The sequence below is a fragment of the Salmo salar genome, chromosome 20 (assembly GCF_965601325.2).
Source record: "Salmo salar chromosome 20, fSalSal1, whole genome shotgun sequence".
Classification (NCBI taxonomy): domain Eukaryota; kingdom Metazoa; phylum Chordata; class Actinopteri; order Salmoniformes; family Salmonidae; genus Salmo; species Salmo salar.
In genome coordinates this window covers 77,137,433-77,158,336 of record NC_138310.1, presented here as the reverse complement: position 1 = coordinate 77,158,336, position 20,904 = coordinate 77,137,433, and the positions used below count along the sequence as shown (strand labels likewise).

At 45.1% G+C, this 20,904-nt stretch overlaps 1 protein-coding gene across 2 annotated transcripts; it reads left to right on the top strand.

Annotated features, from left to right (window-relative positions):
* The first annotated feature begins 1,124 nt into the window (after positions 1-1,124).
* akt2 (AKT serine/threonine kinase 2) lies at positions 1,125-20,142 on the top strand. 2 transcript variants are annotated; one of them, XM_014163328.3, is made up of 12 exons: positions 1,125-1,417; positions 11,513-11,684; positions 13,059-13,190; positions 13,474-13,585; positions 13,868-14,018; positions 15,291-15,422; positions 15,739-15,804; positions 15,927-16,118; positions 16,759-16,887; positions 17,227-17,441; positions 17,534-17,724; positions 17,845-20,142. In XM_014163328.3, the coding sequence occupies exons 2-12, from the start codon at positions 11,639-11,641 to the stop codon at positions 17,922-17,924; spliced, it is 1,446 nt and encodes a 481-aa protein (XP_014018803.1). In that variant the 5' UTR covers positions 1,125-1,417; positions 11,513-11,638; the 3' UTR covers positions 17,925-20,142. The 2 variants fall into 2 exon arrangements, with proteins under 2 accessions (XP_014018803.1, XP_014018804.1); XM_014163329.3 differs by lacking the exon at positions 1,125-1,417 and adding an exon at positions 1,446-1,823.
* Positions 20,143-20,904: the final 762 nt, after the last annotated feature.

Genomic DNA, 20,904 nt, shown 5'->3' with positions numbered 1-20,904 from the left:
TTGTACACTGAATATTTTGGAAGTATAAAGGTTTAATATCACAGAACTATTTATCTATGTGTAACAGTGTAGGTTCCGTCCCTCTCTTCGCCCCAACCTGGGCTCGAACCAGGGACCCTTGCACACATCAACAACTGACACCCCACGAAACATCGTTACCCATCGCGCCACAAAAGCCGCGGCCCTTGCAACGCAAGGGGAAACCCAAGTCTCAAAGCGAGTGACGTCACCGATTGAAACGCTATTAGCGCGCACCACCGCTAACTAACTAGCCATTTCACATCGGTTACATATGTAAAAAATGTGAATGACTTTGAAAACATTTTCCCCAAAACCAAAAAGTTTATGAAACCGAGAAATTCATGTTCAATTGTGTCAAAGGTTTTACAGAAGTCCAAAACTAAAATGACAGCATCTGAGTCAATTGCATCTGAAGACTAAACGAATGTTGGCGCTTAAGTGACGGCCCTTCATACATCTTTTGTTATAAACCAGAGAAATCAATTTGTAATCAATATTTAATAAAGTAATTGGTTTCCAATTGTCAATGAAAGAAGGGTATTTATCAGGATTCAGAATCAGTGAAATAAGGCCCTTTTTCATAGTGGAGACCATTTTACAATTTTCAGTGAAACCTTAAACATATTAAAAATAGGGTATTCTAGTATCTCCTAAACTGCCTATAGAATTAATCTGACAGGCCATCAGGGCCAGGTTATTTCCCTTTTTTCATTGAATTCAAAGCCTCTCTAATTTCTTCGATTGACACAAGTGTATCGCAAACAGTGGGGACGACTGAAGGGCGCTTGCCACATCGTACGCCCGAGGGAGCCCGTGCGAACCTTGGCTCGCCACATCGTCGCCCGGGGGCCACGGCGAACCTGTGCACGGGGGGCTTGTCAGGGGCCTGGCCCGATGCCTGTCGCTCCGCCACCCGAATTGTGAGTTGTAAAGGTTTTCATAAAAGAACTTGACAAATGTTGATAATATCAGATATTGTAATGGGATTATTATTTAACATTATTTAACTAGGCAATTCTTATTTTCAAAGACGGCCTAGGAACAGTGGGTTAACTGCCTTGTGCATGAGCAGAACGGCAGATTTTGACCTTGTCAGGTCAGGGATTCGATCTCGCAACTTTTCGGTTATTAGACCAACGCTCTAACCACTAGGCTACCTGCCGCCTTAAATACATCATCAATTTTGAGTACCATGACAGATTGTATTTTGTAGTTTCTCCTTTCAAGTGCAAACAACTAGTTGGTGTTTCTTTTCGAGTTCCCAGTTGTTTCATGTAGAATGGCCTCTCAAAACGTCATATCCTGTTTGTGCGCGTGTGGAGGGTTGCTGTTCTGTCTGGTTTGGACGCGGCCTGCTGATTATAATTGAAGCACCAGCAATAACACGGGACTGAAGGTAAAAGCAAAGATTGTTATAACGTGAAAGGGAGAACAATAATGCCGGAAAAAAATACATATGAACTGTAATTCCAAATCATAACGATTTGTAATTCTTAAAAAGTTGACTAGTAACAACTAACGTACAATTCGCGAGTTCACCCGACCCACCGTTTTACTGTCTTGCTAGCTAACGTTATGCTAAGTTAGCTAACTAACCTGCAATAACACGCCGCCGTTGTGGGTAGAAAAACAAGCTCAGCTGGCATTCGTTGGTTATTTTTTGGAGGTTGTGTGATCACTGACAGAGATCAATACACCACCTTGGAGAATCTGCAGAGGATTTGCTACTTCGTGAGAGCGTTATCCAGTTTGCTATTATTTCGGGGAAAGGGTCTCTGGCTAAAGTATCTAAAGAAGTCAAGGTAAGGAGCTCATCGTCAGTCGACGCAGAACTCGAATGATTGATAACTAGCTGTTAGGAACTAACTAGCGAATGTTAGCCAGCTAGCTGCTAACAACCCAAAACTATAGGCAGTAAACCGTTAATTTACTATTCAATTAAAATGGCTTTATTGGCATGGGAAACATGTTTTCCATTGAAATAGATCATAAATAAGGGGAAATAACCAATACAAAATTTACAGTAAACATTACATTCACAAAAGTTTCAAATGAATAAAGACATTTTAAATGTCATATGGCAATGTATAGTGTCATAATGATGTACAAAAGGGAAAATAAATAAACATAAATATGGGTCGTATTTACGATGGTGTTTGTTCTTCACTGGTTGTCCTTTTCTTGTGCCAACAGGTCACAAATCTTTCTTCGGTGATGGCACAATGTGGCATTTCACCTAATAGATATGGCAGCAAAATTTAATATGTTTTCGATTTCTTTGTGGGTCTGCGTAATCTGTCTCTAATATGGTCATACATTTGGCAGGAGGTTAGGAAATCCAGCTCAGTTTCCGCCTCATTTTGTGGGTAGTGTGCACAAGCCTGTTTTCTCTTGAGAGCCAGGTCTGCCTAGGGTGGCCTCTCAATAGCAAGGCTATGCTCACTGAGTCTGGACATAGTCAAAGCTTTCCTTACTTTTGGGTCAGTCACGTGGTCAGGTATTCTGCCTCTGTGTACTCTCTGTTTAGGGCCAAATAGCATTCTAGTTTGCTCTGTTTTTTTTGTTAATTACTTGACACATTGGAAAGAATTATCTTTTTTGTTTTCTCATGATTTTGTTGGGTCTAATTGTGTTGCTGTCCTGAGGCTCTGTGAGGTCTGTTTGTGAACAGAGCCCCAAGACCAGCTTGCTTAGGGGACTTCTCTAGGTTAATCTCTCTAGGTGTTGACTTTGTTATGGAAGGTTAGGGAATCTTCTCTTCAGGTGGGTGTAGAATTTAACGTCACTTTTCTGGATTTTGATAATTAACGTTTATCTGCATAATTCTGCTCTGCATGCTTTATTTTGTGTTTTATGTTGTATAAGGAAGATGGATGTTTTTGCAGAATTCTGCATGCAGAGTCTCAATTTGGTGTTTGTCCCATTTTGTGAATTCTTGGTTGGTGAGCGGACCCCAGACCTCAACCATAAAGGGCTACGGGTTCTATAACTGATTCAAGTGTTTTTTTGCCAGATCCTAAAGGCCCTCATTGTCTTGTCTCTCAGTCCATGTTGGACCACCAACAGAGCTGCTGAAAATGACTAATCAAGCTACGTCTGTGTTGGTAAATAGCAGTTTGTTTGGTTGATAACGTTAATGTGAACAAATTGGTCACACAAATTTGGCTTTATCAAATATCTGGCTTTATTTTAGCATGTTTAGTAAGTAACTAGCAATCTACTAAGGTTAACGTTTTGTCTTGCTAACGTTGCTTAGTTAATGTTAGCTAGCTACGCTAGTTAGCTATTCATTTCAGTAGGCCATACAGGATGGCTAATTTGTAACTTCATTTTGTAAACAACAGTCATTGGTAGCTAGGTAGAGATAGCCAGATGGCTAGCTAACCGGCCATTGTTCACAGCAGGTCCTGCAGAGGCAAACTTAGTTCCGAGTGTGTTAACTAACCATTATCCATTGTTGTTCATTCACTCACACCTCCATGCAGTGGTGTCATTTTATCTGTCAACAACATTTTTACAAGGGGCAGGTGTAGATAGCAACCTAGCTGATTAAACTAAACTCCACTATTTACGATGAGTTGAGTCGGGTAATATCGATTCATGGTCACCGTTCGAGGTAACGTTACTCTGAAAAGGCCCGGTCATTTAAGGCTTGCCCGCTTCAGTTGAAGTAGCCTCATATGTTTCATGCAGTAATGTTATTTAGCTAAGTTATCACCCACAACCTAGTTTTTCTTTTGAAAGTAGCAACCTACCCACCTAGTTGATGCTGTTATTGGTGCTGTTTGAATTTGTATCAATTCAAGTGTCTTACTGGTACCCAGTTCTATCATCAAAATCAAGCCATTAAATAGCCCACATATTTACACTTGATTATTTTAATAATGGATTTGGACTTGACTAAGTGCAAGGGATCCATTTGATTTTATCTCTGCAAACAGACACCAGTCACTTCTGTGTAATGTCAGGCCCCTCCCACTGTTTATCATTTTATTGTGTTAACAAATGATCATTGAACATTTTACTACTCCTCTCCCAATAGAATATGGTTAGATCTATGTAGCCTATCCTGTAACAGAACGTGTTGTCCATTGTGTTTCTAGGAATTGATAATGCTGGTTCGCCTGTGGGGAGGCAGGTAGCCTAACGGTTAAAGGAAAGATTCACCCAAAAATTATCTTATGGTATTTGTTTCAATAGTCTCTATTTTGAAAGTTAAATGTCTTAAACTTGATTGCTGACATGCAAAACATTTTGGGACTATATTAATAATGAACTAATAGTTTATGGGTGGAGTTTTCCTTTTAAGAACTTTGGGCCGGTAACCAAAGGTCCCTGAGCTGACTAGGTAGAAAATCTGTCGATGTGCCCTTGAGCAAGGCACTTAACCCTAATTGCTCCTCTAAGTTGCTCTGAATCAGCATGTCAAATAAATGACTAAAATATATAATGTTATGCTATTTCTGCCATCTTGGAGATAGAAAGCAGAATGTTTTGGATCCCCACAGACGTCTGACCTATTAGTTGATGTAGGGAAAAGCTCATCTAAAGCGGAACAACTTCACATGTGATTCTTTGAAACTCACATGTCAATCTATTGGCCAAGAGACCAGTTGCCATGATGAGCTGCAGTTTGGATTGTGCTTTGTAGGTCTAATCTGAGATTTGACACTGCAGTGTTCAGACATGTTGCCCATCCCTTGGAACAAAACAAATCGCCAGTGACATACCAGCAGAGAGCTCATCTCTTTACCTGGCAACACCAGGTAGCCTACCTCCATCTGTCATTACGACTAGCATCATGCCATTTTCCTTTGAAATGTCAGTTGGAAGTCAGGGTAATGGGTAAACAAACCGAAAAGAGGCGACAGCTCAAGCTAGCTGCAAAAGGTTTCACTCAATAAGGTCATGTTACTACCATGATGGTAGCACTAATTCTGTTTGTCTTGTTCCTCTAGAGCAGTGGTTCCCAAACTGAGGGGTCGGCAGGAACTCGACTTACTCTTTAAAGTTGTAATTGTAGAATGCACCTTGGGTATTGCATCATAGATATTGTTTTAGTCACTCAAATATCACATGAATACACATGGCAAAATGTATAGAATTGCAAGAAAATTAGCTTTAAACCTGCAAAATTTCTCCACCAACAAGAGGGATGTGAACAGTTTGTGTCATCAGCAGTGCTTGTGCGCATAGAAATAGACGTGGAGAGTGCGCGGGGGGAGGCAGGATGTTCCCCAATGCTGGCATGGCGGCCCGAGTGAAAAGTTTGGATATCCCTGCTCTAGAGGACTTCACGTGTGTATGAGTTGGGTAAATGAGATAAGGAAGCAGCAGCAGGGGGTGGGGAGTTGAAAGGTAGCTGGCAGTTATTTGATTGTGTTGCCTAGTTGTGTAACAGCCGGTGGGTAGTGCATCACAAGGTGGGGATTATTTGGTAGTCCAGTGCGGTGCCCATGGTAACCGGGAGTACGGCCAGCCTGTGCCAGGGCAAGCTGAGACAGGTGGCCGCTGGGCTCTAACTGAACAGAGCTGGCTGCAGAACAGACACAGACCCAACACTTTCTGGTGATGAGGATTCACATACACACGGGCCAGAATCAGAAAGAGGAGTTGGTCAACACAGAGACTTGATGGTTTAATAAAAAAAAAACATGTCAGCCTTGATGGTCCAATTTTTTTGCTCTCATTTTACACCTGCGTGCCTGTGAAGGCGTCCGCATGCTTCCCATCCAAAACGGTTTGGAACAGTTAGAGCATATGTTATGACATTTTGAACAGATATGTAATAGTTCATTGGATCAGTCTAAAACTTTGCGCACACACACACACTGCTGCCATCTAGTGGCCATAATCTAAATTGCACCTGGGCTGGAATAATACATTATGGCCTTTCTCTTGTATTTCAAAGATGGTACAAAAACAAAACTCATGTTTATTTTCTTTGTATTACCTTTTACCAGATCTAATGTTAAATTATCCTACATTAATTTCACATTTCCACAAACTTCAAAGTGTTTCCTTTCAAATGGTATCAAGAATATGCATATCCTTGCTTCAGGTCCTGAGCTACAGGCAGTTAGATTTGGTCATTTTAGGCAGAAATTGAAAAAAGGGTCCGATCCTTAAGAGGTTTTAACAAACAATAGAGCTATGTACAAGGACTACTTTTAAAAATGGCCACTGAAAATGTTACAAACACATTTACAGTGCATTCAGGAAGTATTGACACCTTTTTCCGCATTTTGTTAAGTTACAGCCTTATTATAAAATTGATTACATACTTTTTTTCCCTCATCTACACACAATACCCCATAATGACAAAGCGAAAACAGGTTTTTAAACATTTTAGCAAATTTAGGAACACAATAAAAACAGTTTCATTATGTACATAAGTATTCAGACCCTAGCATCCCGAGTGGCGCAGCGTTCTAAAGCACAGCATCGCAGTGCTATCTGCATCACTATAGATCCTGATTCGATCCCAGGCTGTGTTCCAGCCTGTCTCGACCGCGAGACCCATGTGGCGGCGCACAATTGGCCCTGCGTCGTCTGGGTTAAGGGAGGGTTTGGCCGGCCGGTTTGTCCTTGTCCCATCTCGCTCTAGCGACTCCTGTGGTGGGCCGGGCGCAATGCACGCCGACACGGTCGCCAGGTGTACGGTGTTTCCTCCGACACACTGGTGTGGCTGGGTTCTGGGTTAAGCGTGCGTTGTGTCAAGAAGCAGTGCGGCTTGGCGGGGTCATGTTTCAGAGGACGCACGGTTCTCGACCTTCGGCTCTCCCGAGTCCGTACGGGAGTTGCAGCGATGGGACAAGACTGTAACTACCAATTTGGATATCATGAAAAAGGGGTGAAAAAATATAATAATTATTCAGACCCTTGGCTATGAGACTTGAATTTGAGCTCTGGTGCATCCTGTTTCCACCTGTGGTAAATGCAATCGATTTGACACGATGATGAAAGGTACACACCACAGTTGACAGTGCATGTCAGAGCAAAAACCAAGCCATGTGGTCGAAGGAATTTTCCGTAGAGCTCCAAGAGAGGATTGTGTCGAGGCGCAGATCTGGGGAAGGGTACCAAGAAAATTCTGCAGCATTAAAGGACCAAAGAACACAGTGGTCTCCATTGCTCTTAAATGGAAGAAGTTTGGAACCACCAAGACTCCTCCTAGTACTGAGCAATCGGGAGAGAAGGGCCTTGGCCAGGGAGTCGACCAAGAACCCGGAGCACCAAGTCTAGGTCCAAAAGGCAGCTTCTACCCCTAAAGCAATAAGGCTCCTAAACAGCTAACCAAAGGGTGACCCAGACCCCTCTTTTATGCTGCTGCTACTATCTGTTTGTCTTTCCATAGTCACTTTAACTCTACCTACATGTACATATTACCTCAATTACCTCGACTAACAGGTGCACCCACACATTGACTCTGTACCGATACGCCCTGTATATAGCCTCGCTATTGTTATTTTTCTGCTGCTGTTTAATTAATTATTTGTTAATTTTATTTTCTATTTTTTTTAACTGTTTTCTTAACTTCTTAAAGCATTCTTGGTTAAGTGCTTGTAAGTATGCATTTCACTGTAAGGTTGCATTTCACTAAGGTTGTATTCGACACGTGACAAATACTATTTTATTTTGATTTGAACCCGATGGTCACTCTATAGAGCTCCAGAGTTCCTCTGTGTAGATGGTTGTCCTTCTGGAAGGTTCCCCCATCTCTGCAGCAGCAATCAGGCCCTTATGGTAGAGTGGCCAGACGGAAGCCACTCCTTAGTAAAAGGCACATGACAGCCCGCTTTGAGCGTGCCAAAAGGCACCTAAAGACTCTTAGACCACCAAGATTCTCTGGTCTGATGAAACCAAGATTGAACTCTTTGGCCTGAATGCCAAGAACCACTACTGGAGGAAACCTGGCACCACCCCTACTGTGAAGCGCGGTGGCCGCATAATCTGTGGAGATGTTTTTCAGTGGCAGGGACTGGGAGGCTAGTCAGGATCGAGTGAAAGCTGAATGAGGCAATGTTCAGAGATATTCTTGATGAAAACCTGCTCCAGAGCGCTCAGGACCTCAGACTGGGGGGCGAAGGTTCACCTTTCAATAGGACAACGACTCTAAGCACACAACCAAGACAACAAAGTCTCTGAAAGTCCTTGAGTGGCCCCGCCAGAGCCTGGACTTGAACCCTATTGAACATATCTGGAGAGACCTGAAAATAGCTGTGCAGCGACACCCCCATCCAACCTGACAGAGCTTGAGAGGATCTGCAAAGAATGGGAGAAACTCCCCAAATACAGGTGTGCCAAGCTTATAGCGTCATACCCAAGAAGACTTGAGGCTGTAAATTGCTACCTAAGGTGCTTCAATAAAGTACTGAATAAAGGCTCTGAATACTTTTATCTACAGTTGAAGTCGGAAGTTTACATAACTTAATAAGTGTATTAAAACTCGTTTTTCAACCACTCCACAAATTTCTTGTTAACAAACTATAATTTTGGCAAGTTGGTTAGGACATCCACTTTGTGCATGACACAAGTCATTTTTCCAACATTGTTTACAGACAGATTATTTCACTTAAAGTTTCTCACAATCTGCATGTTTTATGGGCAAATGTTTGCTCTTTTGGGGGTGGGGGGGCGACTATGTTACTGTACTGTCCTGAGCATTAACGACTATGTTGGATAACATTTACATGAAGGACATGATTATTGTTGTCTCTTGCTAGGCACGTGAGGTTGTCACGACTGCTAGGGTTGGCGCAATTGTAGCGCAGTATTAAAATGATCCTGAGCCAAGCAGCTGAATTATGAAAAGTGATTTTTAACCTTAAGATGGTATGAATTCTACAAAAAAATACTTTAAATAGCCTTGCTGTCCTGTAGAGCAATGGTTTCCCAACCTTTTTCAGTTACTGTAACACCAAGTACATTTTGTTATGTCCAGAGTACCACTGAAGTACCCCCTTATGTATATTCTACCAGTTAGACTATGGTCTCATGAGTCTTCTCAAGTACCCCCAGAGGTGGAAAGACGAATAAGTTGCAAACAAAATATTCTGGGAACCATCAGACTACTCAAGATGTTTTGAGAGGGAAAAAATGGTCATGCAGAGACAGGGGTGTAACTGTAAACATTGGTTATGTACAGAAATAGCTACTGTAATTTCCAGACTATTAAGCGCACCTGAATATAAGCTGCACCCACTGAATTTAAAAAAAATTGTCTTTTTGCACTGCGTAAATTCCTCACGCTGCTGTTTCCAACGTCTTATCGACTCATTAAGACCAAGCTCCCGTGCAGCAGCTCTATTTCCTTTTCCAACAGCTAGATCAATCGCCTTCAACTTGAAAGCTGCATCATATGCATTTCTCCGTGTCTTTGCCATGATGAGGGTGACAAAATGACTACCGTAATCAGAATGATGGGAAGTTTGAGAGCGCTCTATTTAATCTAAACCGTATACAAAAAAGTTGTTTGACCTTAACCCGTTCGGCAATTTCATTGGTCTAATGAAAGCTTCATGCCGGCACCCTGAGCACGTCACAGAATGTGTTTTTTGGGAGGAAAAAAAATTGAAAGGTGGAAAAATCCATATATTAGCCACGTCATTGTTTATGCCGGAATTTACGGTATATATGACGATAATATGTAGCCTAGGAAGCCAATAATGGCTGCTAGATATGCACTAGGCTATCCCAACCATGAAGCACGGGGGTGGCAGCATCATGTTGTGGAGGTGCTTTGCTGCAGGAGGGACTTGCACACTTCACAAAATAGATGGCATCATGAGGCAGGAAACTTCTGTGGGGATATATTGAAGCAACATCTCAAGACATCAGTCAGGAAGTTAAAGCTTGGTTGCGAATGGGTCTTCCACTTCGTGGGAAAATCTAAAGAAATCTCAGACCTCAAAAAACATTGTAGACCTCTACAAGTTTGGTTCGTCCTTGGGAGCAATTTCCAAACGCCTGAAGGTACCACGTTCATCTGTACAAACAATAGTACGCAAGTATAAACACCATGGGACCATACCGCTCAGGAAGGAGACGTGTTCTGTCTACTAGAGATGAATGTACTTTGGTGCTAAAAGTTGCGTGGATGTATTGAAGCAACATCTCAAGACATCAGTCAGGAAGTAAAAGCTTGGTTGTAAATCGGTCTTCCAAATGGACAATGACCCCAAGCATACTTCCAAAGTTGTGGCAAAAGGGCTTAAAAACAACAAAGTCAAGGTATTGGAGTGGCCATCACAATGCTCTGACCTCAATCCCATATAAAATGTGTGGGCAGAACTGAAAAAGCGTGTGTGAGCAAGGAGGCCTACAAACCTGACTCAGTTACACCAGCTCTGTCAGGAGGAATGGGCCAAAATTCACCCAACTTATTGTGGGAAGCTTGTGGAAGGCTACCTGAAACAATTGACCCAAGTTAAACAATTTAAAGGCAATGCTACACTCAATTAGTATTTGGTATGTAAACTTCTGACCCACTGGGAATGTGATGAAAGAAATAAAAGCTGAAATAAATCATTCTCTCTACTATTATTCTGACATTTCACATTCTTAAAATGAAGTGGTGATCCTAACTGACCTAAAAGGGGGATTTTTACTCGGATTAAATGTCAGGGATTGTGAAACTGAGTTTAAATGTATTTGGCTAAGGTGTATGTAAACTTCCGACTTCAAATGTAAATGTGATTTGTCTAAACCCTGTTTTTGCTATTGTGTGTTTTTAAAATTGATTTAATTAGATTAAGGCTGTAATGTACAATCCCTTACACTTCCATTGTACAGGTGATCATCACAAAGTAGCCTTCTGCCGTTGTAATCCTACGTTTTTTTTGTATTTTTTTTCATGTCGCCTAAGTTTACAGTTATTCTTTATTACTTTTCGAGATGGAAAAACGTGTTAACTATGTAGAGAAGATAATGGACCTAATATAAAATGTTTTAATATAATATAATCTTTAAGAACTAACAAAATAGAAGCTTGACAGTCAGGGAGAATAGAATATTCCAAAAACAATGAATTTAGAAGTATTAATTTTATGTTTTGAGGAAAAGAACACTGGGCAAAATCTATAGAATTGCAGGAAACTAGCTTTAAAACGGCAAAATGGTCTCTCAGCTCAATGGAGAAATTTGTACAATTGCAGGAAATTGGCTTCTGCGGCGCCAAGATGGGGTGCCTCTAAAATGTAGCCGCCCCGACGATCAACCACGCTCATTGCCACACCCCCTGCCACGCAACAGTGTTTTTCCTATCTGACAGTGCCTCTTATTTCCAGTTTACATTACACACACATCTTGGGAAGTGATGTTTATGTAATCGTCATGCGGGCAATTATTTTCCATTGTCATAAGCCAACACAGTGACATGTTTTCATGATCATCAGTATTCAGTTTTTCATTTTTTTTATAATCAATGAAAATGTATCCTCTTTCAATTGTGGCTAATATCTTTTATCTTTGTGGTCTTTCTGTCCCCTAGGTATTGAGACGTTTTTGTCAGAGACACATCTGACGCCCTTCGCCAACAGTCACAGCTCCCCTTCCCCCCCTATTCCCCCTGTGACCCCACCCTGACACCCAGCAACCCTCCGTCCTCTGCCCCAGCATGAACGACATCAGTGTGGTCAGAGAGGGCTGGCTCCATAAGAGGGGTGAGCTGAGCTTCACTAGTTGCTGTTTCACTGTCTGTTACTCTGTTTCTAAGACACTGTGTCCAATTTACTCAGAATTAGTTAAACATAAACCCTAATATGTATGGCCCTTGTGCCCCTCTAACTCCTGCTCTCCCCCCCAATCTAACGCCCGGCTCTCTAACTCCCTCTCTCTAACTACCGCTCTCCCCCCTCTCTCTAACTACCGCTCTCCCCCCTCTCTCTAACTCCTGCGCTCTCCCCCCCTCTCTCTAACTCCTGCGCTCTCCCCCCCTCTCTCTAACTACCGCTCTCCCCCCTCTCTCTAACTCCTGCGCTCTCCCCCCCTCTCTCTAACTCCTGCGCTCTCCCCCCTCTCTCTAACTCCTGCGCTCTCCCCCCTCTCTCTAACTACCGCTCTCCCCCCCTCTCTCTAACTACCGCTCTCCCCCCTCTCTCTAACTACCGCTCTCCCCCCTCTCTCTAACTCCTGCGCTCTCCCCCCCTCTCTCTAACTCCTGCGCTCTCCCCCCCTCTCTCTAACTCCTGCGCTCTCCCCCCCTCTCTCTAACTCCTGCGCTCTCCCCCCCTCTCTCTAACTACCGCTCTCCCCCCCTCTCTCTAACTACCGCTCTCCCCCCCTCTCTCTAACTACCGCTCTCCCCCCCTCGCTCTCCCCCCCTCTCTCTAACTACCGCTCTCCCCCCCTCTCTCTAACTACCGCTCTCCCCCCCTCTCTCTAACTACCGCTCTCCCCCCTCTCTCTAACTTCCGCGCTCTCCCCCCCTCTCTCTAACTACCGCTCTCCCCCCCTCTCTCTAACTACCGCTCTCCCCCCCTCTCTCTAACTACCGCTCTCCCCCCCTCTCTCTAACTACCGCTCTCCCCCCCTCTCTCTAACTCCTGCGCTCTCCCCCCCTCTCTCTAACTACCGCTCTCCCCCCCTCTCTCTAACTCCTGCGCTCTCCCCCCCTCTCTCTAACTCCTGCGCTCTCCCCCCCTCTCTCTAACTACCGCTCTCCCCCCCTCTCTCTAACTACCGCTCTCCCCCCCTCTCTCTAACTACCGCTCTCCCCCCCTCTCTCTAACTACCGCTCTCCCCCCCTCTCTCTAACTACCGCTCTCCCCCCCTCTCTCTAACTACCGCTCTCCCCCCCTCTCTCTAACTCCTGCGCTCTCCCCCCCTCTCTCTAACTACCGCTCTCCCCCCCTCTCTCTAACTACCGCTCTCCCCCCCTCTCTCTAACTCCTGCGCTCTCCCCCCCTCTCTCTAACTACCGCTCTCCCCCCCTCTCTCTAACTACCGCTCTCCCCCCCTCTCTCTAACTACCGCTCTCCCCCCTCTCTCTAACTCCTGCGCTCTCCCCCCCTCTCTCTAACTCCTGAGCTCTGCAGGAGAGTACATTAAGACGTGGAGGCCGCGGTACTTCATCCTGAAGAGTGATGGCTCCTTCATCGGCTACAAGGAGAAACCAGAGATGTCGTCCGACCACAGCCTCCCACCCCTCAACAACTTCTCTGTGGCAGGTTGGTCTCTGTCATTTTTGGGCCAACTTCTAGAGCCTGGTGGTACTTGGAAGAGTTGCTTGGTGGTGTTCACACAGATTGGCTCTCAAAGTTTTTTTTATTTTGTAGATTATTAAAATTATTCCTTGTGTTTCCTCTCCTGGAATCCTCTCCTCACATCATAAGGTGACGTTTTGAGGAGGTTTAGAGAAGACCGGAGGAGAGGAATGGAGGGATGACTATTGAGATTCACCCACTGTCTACAGTAGCACACTCTAACCTCTCTATTACTCCCTGTCTGCAGAGTGCCAGCTGATGAAGACAGAACGGCCCAGGCCCAACACGTTTGTCATACGCTGCCTACAGTGGACCACAGTCATAGAGCGCACCTTCCACGTGGAGAGTAACGAGGAAAGGTGAGAACGGAAAGGTCCAGAGGCAGGGACAACATGGAAGAGTTGAATGGGTGTTTGTTTCTCTGTAAACTGGGCAATGCCCTCCTTCTCCAAGTTGTATTATTTTTACTAAACCAACTTTCAGGATTAGAGGTCTGCAATTGACCCCATTAGTGGCCTCAATTGACCTCATTAGTTTATCACCCTCATCCCCACCGTATCCACACACGCACACTCAGCCAATGTACATTCATGTCTTTTGGGCTTGAAGTGATCTACATTTAACCTCTTCTCTCCTTCCAGGGAGGAATGGATGCGGGCGATCCAAGCGGTGGCCAACGGCCTGAAGACGCGAGAGGAAGAGGCGCCCATGGACATCACGTTTGGCTCCCCCAGCGACTGCAGCAGCATGGAGGAGATGGAGGTGGCCATGTCCAAGTCCCGCAATAAAGTGGTCAGTGTCCTCCTGTCCCCCTAGCAGACCTGTCACTGTCCCCCTAGCAACCTAGCAGACCTGTCACTGTCCCCCTACCAACCTAGCAGACCTGTCACTGTCCCCCTACCAACCTAGCAGACCTGTCACTGTCCCCCTACCAACCTAGCAGACCTGTCACTGTCCCCCTACCAACCTAGCAGACCTGTCACTGTCCCCCTACCAACCTAGCAGACCTGTCACTGTCCCCCTACCAACCTAGCAGACCTGTCCCCCTAGCAGACCTGTCCTCCTGTCCCCCTAGCAGACCTGTCCCCCTAGCAAACCTGTCCCCTTAGCAGACCTGTCCTCCTGTCCCCTTAGCAGACCTGTCCTCCTGTCCCTCTAGCAGACCTGTCCTCCTGTCCCCCTAGCAGACCTGTCCCCCTACCAACCTAGCAGACCTGTCCCCCTAGCAGACCTGTCCTCCTGTCCCCCTAGCAGACCTGTCCCCCTAGCAAACCTGTCCCCTTAGCAGACCTGTCCTCCTGTCCCTCTAGCAGACCTGTCCTCCTGTCCCCCTAGCAGACCTGTCCTCCTGTCCCCCTAGCAGACCTGTCCCCCTACCAACCTAGCAGACCTGTCCCCCTAGCAGACCTGTCCTCCTGTCCCCCTAGCAGACCTGTCCTCCTGTCCCTCTAGCAGACCTGTCCTCCTGTCCCCCTAGCAGACCTGTCCTCCTGTCCCCCTAGCAGACCTGTCCCCCTACCAACCTAGCAGACCTGTCCCCTTAGCAGACCTGTCCTCCTGTCCCTCTAGCAGACCTGTCCTCCTGTCCCCCTAGCAGACCTGTCCTCCTGTCCCCCTAGCAGACCTGTCCTCCTGTCCCTCCTAGCAGACCTGTCCTCCTGTCCCCCTAGCAGACCTGTCCTCCTGTCCCCCTAGCAGACCTGTCCCCCTACCAACCTAGCAGACCTGTCAGTGCTCTTTGTGTTTGTCCAACAGCCCTCCTCTAGATGTGGCTGCTTTTGTCCATTGGAAACTCTGTATCCTAGTTCTGAATATCTCCTCCTTAGTAACAGTACCTCATCACAGCTGGTTTACCATCTCCCTATGTGACCTGGGCCATAGTGTGTGTTGGTGCGTTTTCTGCTCCATTCTCTGCCCGTTCTTCATCTAAAACCGTTGTGCAGGTCTATGTAAACTCTTTATTACTTATACTCTGTAATTGTCATGGTCAAATAAATCCTGTCATCCAAACTGTCTTGAATAAGCCTGAGATCTGAACTCTCATGGTCTTTGTCCCCCCCCCAGACCATGAGTGACTTTGACTACCTGAAGCTGCTGGGGAAGGGAACGTTTGGTAAAGTGATTCTGGTGAAGGAGAAGGCCACAGGAATGTACTACGCCATGAAGATCCTGAGGAAAGAAGTCATCATCGCTAAGGTAACCATTTGGCATCAAAGGAAATGACAGTCGCTAAGACAGAGGCGTCCAAATGGTTCCTTATATATGGCGCTACTTTTGACCGGTACCCATAGGGTGCCGGTCAAAAGTAGTAGTGCACTATATAGGGAAAAGTGTTCCATTCTGTACGAGGCCAGACTTCTGCACCATACCCATGGAAGTATGCTGCTTTTGATGACTGTTACTTCTTGGTTCTATTGTGGGTTCTTGAGTGGCTCAGAAGTCCAAGTCCAGCTGTACACTGCTGGGTGAATGTCTGTCCCTCATGGTGTTTTTGTATGACGTGTTCCATAAGGATGAGGTAGCACACACGGTAACAGAAAGCAGAGTCCTTCAGAATACAAGGCATCCCTTCTTAACGGTGAGTTCCTATCTGACGTCATCTGACCTTACTGAACACTAATTACAACATTTCGCCAAGGAGCCACCTGATTCAAATGTGGTCATTAATTCTGACTCTACCCCCTCCCCCCTCCCACACAGACACTGAAATACGCGTTCCAAACACATGACCGGCTATGCTTTGTGATGGAATATGCAAATGGAGGAGAGCTGTTCTTTCACTTGTCGCGAGACCGTGTGTTCACAGAAGACCGGGCACGGTTCTACGGTGCAGAGATTGTGTCTGCGCTGGAGTACCTCCACTCACGGGACGTTGTCTACAGAGACCTTAAGGTAATGGTCGCTTCCCTGTCTGTCTACCAAATGGGACTGGAAGTCTGGCTGATGTTTCCCTGACTCGCTCATACATTTACAAGCACCTCCTCACATTGAAAGTATATTCTCAAGACTAACATTTCGCACAATACGAAATATGGTCTGTTTTCCTGGACCCAGATGAAGCCTAGTCTTGGACTAAAAGTGCTTCTGAATTAGTCTAGGACTAGGCTCAATCCTACCACAGACTGCTTAATCTGGGTCAAGGAAAACAGCCCATATTTCCTATTGTTTGAGGTGTTTCCATAGTGTTTTACCCATTTCATATGTAAATACTGTATTCTAGTCAAGTCCATTCTATTCAGCTATAGCTGTGTGTGTGTGTGTGTGTGTTACTATTCTATCCTACGTATTCTTCAGATATACTACATATTCTGTCCACTTACTGTCCATAAAGTCTATACATCCCATCATATATAAATATGTGTATGCGACAATACATTGTGATTTGATTTGAGCACCAGCCTCTTGGTGAAAAGCCTGTAAGTCTGTGGTACATTCTACAGTTAGCTGTCATGTCAGCGGTGGTGTTTTCTGCTGCTGACTCTCCTGTGGTCACTCACTCTTCGTTCTCTCCGGCTTCCTCTTTCTCTCCCAGCTGGAGAACTTAATGCTGGATAAAGATGGACACATAAAGATCACAGATTTTGGACTGTGTAAAGAGGGAATCACAGATGGGGCTACCATGAAGACCTTTTGTGGTACTCCAGAATACCTTGCGCCAGAGGTACAGCACAGTGAACACAATCATACATTCTAGTTGTGCTTTGAACAGTACATGGCAGTGTGTCCAGTTAACAATTCCAGATGCATTCCTTGCTGGTTTCTCGTCTTGGATTGGTTTACAGTCAATAATTCTCTATCCAGCAAAGAATGCTTAACAGACAAGTTAATAACTCTACCATTGGAAAGTAAATGATTATCAACAGGAATAGACAGCCGGTCTGCAAATAGTTCATTGTTCACATTGCAACAGATGTAGAAAGAGACACAGTGCCATGGCTTCCATAGAATTGGATTTGCTATTTCTCTTTGTCAGTTGTCGCTCTCTCCCCCTCTCCTCCAGGTATTAGAGGACAATGACTACGGCCGAGCGGTGGACTGGTGGGGTCTGGGTGTGGTCATGTACGAGATGATGTGCGGTCGACTACCCTTCTACAACCAGGACCACGAGCGGTTGTTTGAGCTCATTCTCATGGAGGAGATCCGCTTCCCCAAGAACCTGGCCCCCGAAGCCAAGGCCCTGCTTGCTGGCCTGCTCAAAAAGGACCCCAAGCAGAGGTAGGTGTTTCTGTCTTTTATATTTATGTATATATTTATTTATTTATTTTAGAAAATAGTGACGATGCTGATGATGACTGATAATTTTGTAGGCTTGGAGGTGGACAAGAAGATGCCAAGGACGTGATGACTCATATGTTCTTCACCACCATCAACTGGCAGGATGTGGTAGAGAGGAAGCTCTTGCCTCCCTTCAAGCCCCAGGTGACGTCGGAGACGGATACGCGGTACTTTGACGATGAGTTCACGGCACAGACCATCACCGTAACGCCCCCGGACAAGTGTGAGTTGAGTGTGTCTGTCTCTGTGTTTGTCTCACTGTTAAAAAAAATTTTTATTGTGGAAACAAAAATAAAAAATGTCCTTGTTTGTGTATTAAATCTCCTGGTTCTGTCTACTCCAGACCACAGCTTAGACGCAGAAGACCAGGACCAGCGCACACACTTCCCTCAGTTCTCTTACTCCGCCAGCATACGGGACTGACCTCTCTCGCGCACACACTCACATGAGCAGGCAAGCTAACACACGTTCACACACACTAGCACTGCTGGGGAAATGGGCGAGCGCGCGCACACAAACTGACACACTCTCAAACAAACACTCGCACAAGACACACACACACACACACACACACACCGGGAAGTGGTGAAAACATGGATCCTAGAACATGACATGATGACTGACCTCAGCAGGCCTGTGTGGATAGACTGGCGGCCCTGTCTCTCATTCTGACGGGACCAGGTGGAACAGGACAGGGCTGCCCTTGGCCATGCCTGCAGGACCCCGCCTGTCTGCCCTCCACACTACTACTACACTGGGCACATCAAAACATCGATAACACTTTACCATCCCTGGGTTATGCCAGCAAATACCACCTCACCACCAGCCAAACGCATGCTGCACCTGTCCAACACACACAAACACTCTGACAAGCAACACATCAATCCTCTCATACACTGCAGATGTTTTTTTTACTACTGGATAAAAAAATGGTTTTAATAATCCAAACAAATGTAGAAACACATGAAAGAACAAGAAAAATATGTTGGAGGGTGAAAAATATTTAAACTCATTTTTATTTTGATTGTTACGGTTTTAAAAGCCATATTTCTGCAACTTACAAGTGCTCTTGCTGAAACTTGCTGTTACAAATCGTGTGGACTGTTCCTACAGAGGGAAAGCGGAGTGGGAGTGGGGTAAGAAGAAGTTGGTGTGTGTGTACCTCGAGGGGTAGCCATTTCTCTGCTTGCACTGTGTATATGAATGGTTTTGAGTGTGTGGAAGAGAATGTATGAACAACCATTTGAATTTCAACATCTGTTTTATGTTTATGCATCTGCATGGATATCTTTGGATTCTGCATGTCGGCTAAACAAGGAGAAGGAAGGACACTACAGCACAGTCAATGAGAGTTTTAAAGGGAAAAGAGAGGTGGTGGAGTTGTTGCTTCAGCAGCCCTGTGGATTGACTTTTTCCCCTGGTGGTTAGAATGGTCATGAGAAAGATCTGTTGTTTTTTAAATCATTGGAATGTTCCCATATTTAAGGATGAAAACATTTTAATCATGGATCAATTATTATTTGTGATGAGGCCAAGCTAGACTCATCGCAAGGTTGATATTGAAGGTTGTGGTTGGTATTTTTTAGTAATATAAGACAGACTAAGCCTTTAAGCCTTTTTTGCCTTTAAAAAAAAAAGATTCCTTCACTCATGGAACATTTCATTTGTCTTTGTTTTTGATTTAAGTTGTTCCCTTTTGGTCCACCTATTCCATAACTTTGGAAGACATTGTCTCAATTATATATTATATTAAATGTGTGTGTGTGTGTATAAAACAACTTTAAACATGTTGATTTTTCTTTAGGTTGTTAATTTTGATCATTCATGTGTTCCTTTTTTGTGTGTGTGTACTCATGCACAGCAGCAGGTTGTGGGGCATTGTATAACAGTCTGTGCTCTGTACCTGTATCCTCCGTACCTCAGTGGGTTAGTATAGTCTGACTGCTGTACTCCAAGCCCGAGGCTATGGGAAACATCCCTCCACCATCCCTTGTTGACTAAGGCCCATATTCAGCCCCGGTAAATGCAGCTTCAGAAACGGCAGGACCGGATTTCAGGAACAACCTCCCTCTGATGGACCTCTCATGTTGTCTTCAATGTTAGGACGGCCACGAGGGGGTGCTGAAGACCTTTTGCAATGTTGACACAGGCAGTAAAGCCAAACGGTCTCTGAACCTTGTTGCACTCTGTCTCAATAAAGTGAACATGCTTTGTCTAGTAGTGTGTACAACTAACATGCAAGCCAACACCCCTGGCCTCTCTTGTAGGCTTTACCCACAGACAATCGATATGGAACTCTTCACTGGCAATGTAAATACCAAAAAGGCTTGATGAATGCATCATTTATAGGCTAGAAGAGGGGAAATCTGCAGCTTTGTAGATAGAATGTGAGTTGTAGCTTTACAATGATTACCTTGCTTCTCTGTATTTTGAATGTGATCAATATTCACAAATGTCATATCGCAATGCTGGGGTACCAAGAATTCTTAGCTTGTTATTGCGTTGAGGTTTAGCTGGGGAGGAGCTAAGGTAAGCAATGTTTTAGGGAGAAGACTATGTCCTGGTAGACAACTTCAGCCCCCTTGTTGCAAGATTTTACATTGTGACAATTATGTGCCAGTAAAGACTTTTACTGAAATAAGTGTTTGTCTCTTTTTTTCATTTGGGTTACCGGCTTCAATATCCCATATGCTACCTTCTGCCGTTGTGCCCTTGAGCAAGGCACTATACCCCTCATTTTTCCCGGTGCGCTGCTTTGCAGCAGCCCCTGCTCCCAGCCTGTGATGTGTAAGAGGACTGAGCACGCCCCCGTTCTCATCGACAGGGCTGCAGTGGAGCGGGTTGAGAGCTTCAAGTTCCTTGGTGTCCACATCACCAACAAACTAACATGGTCCAAGCACACCAAGACAGTTGTGAAGAGGGGATGACAAAACATGTTCCCCCTCAGGAGTTTGAAAAGATTTGGCATGGGTCCTCAGATCCTCAAAATGTTCTAGAGCTGCACCATCGGGAGCATCCTGACTGGTTGCATCACTGCCTGGTATGACAACTGCTTGGCCTCTGACCGCAAGGCACTACAGAGGGTAGTGCGAACAGCCCAGTACATCACCGGGCCAAGCTTCCTGACATCCAGGACTTCTATACCAGGCAGTGTCAGGGGAAGGCCTGAAAAATTGTCAAAGACTCCAGCCACCCCAGTCATAGACTGTTCTCTCTGCTATCGCACAGCAAGCGGTACCGGAGCACCAAGTCTCGGTCCAAGAGGCTTCTAAACAGCTTCTACCCCCCAAGCCATAAGACTCCTGAACATCTAATCAAAATGGCTACCCAGACTATTTGCACTCTGTATCTGTACCCCCCCCCTGCATATAGTATCGCTATTGTTATTTTACTGCTGTTTAAT

Coding starts and splice junctions, on each gene's coding strand:
- akt2 (XM_014163328.3), top strand. CDS start 11,639: ATGAACGACATCAGTGTGGTCAGAGAGGGCTGGCTCCATAAGAGGG. Junction 15,423..15,738: donor AAGAAGTCATCATCGCTAAG/GTAACCATTTGG, acceptor GTGTTCCATAAG/GATGAGGTAGCACACACGGT. Junction 16,888..17,226: donor CAGAATACCTTGCGCCAGAG/GTACAGCACAGT, acceptor CCTCTCCTCCAG/GTATTAGAGGACAATGACTA.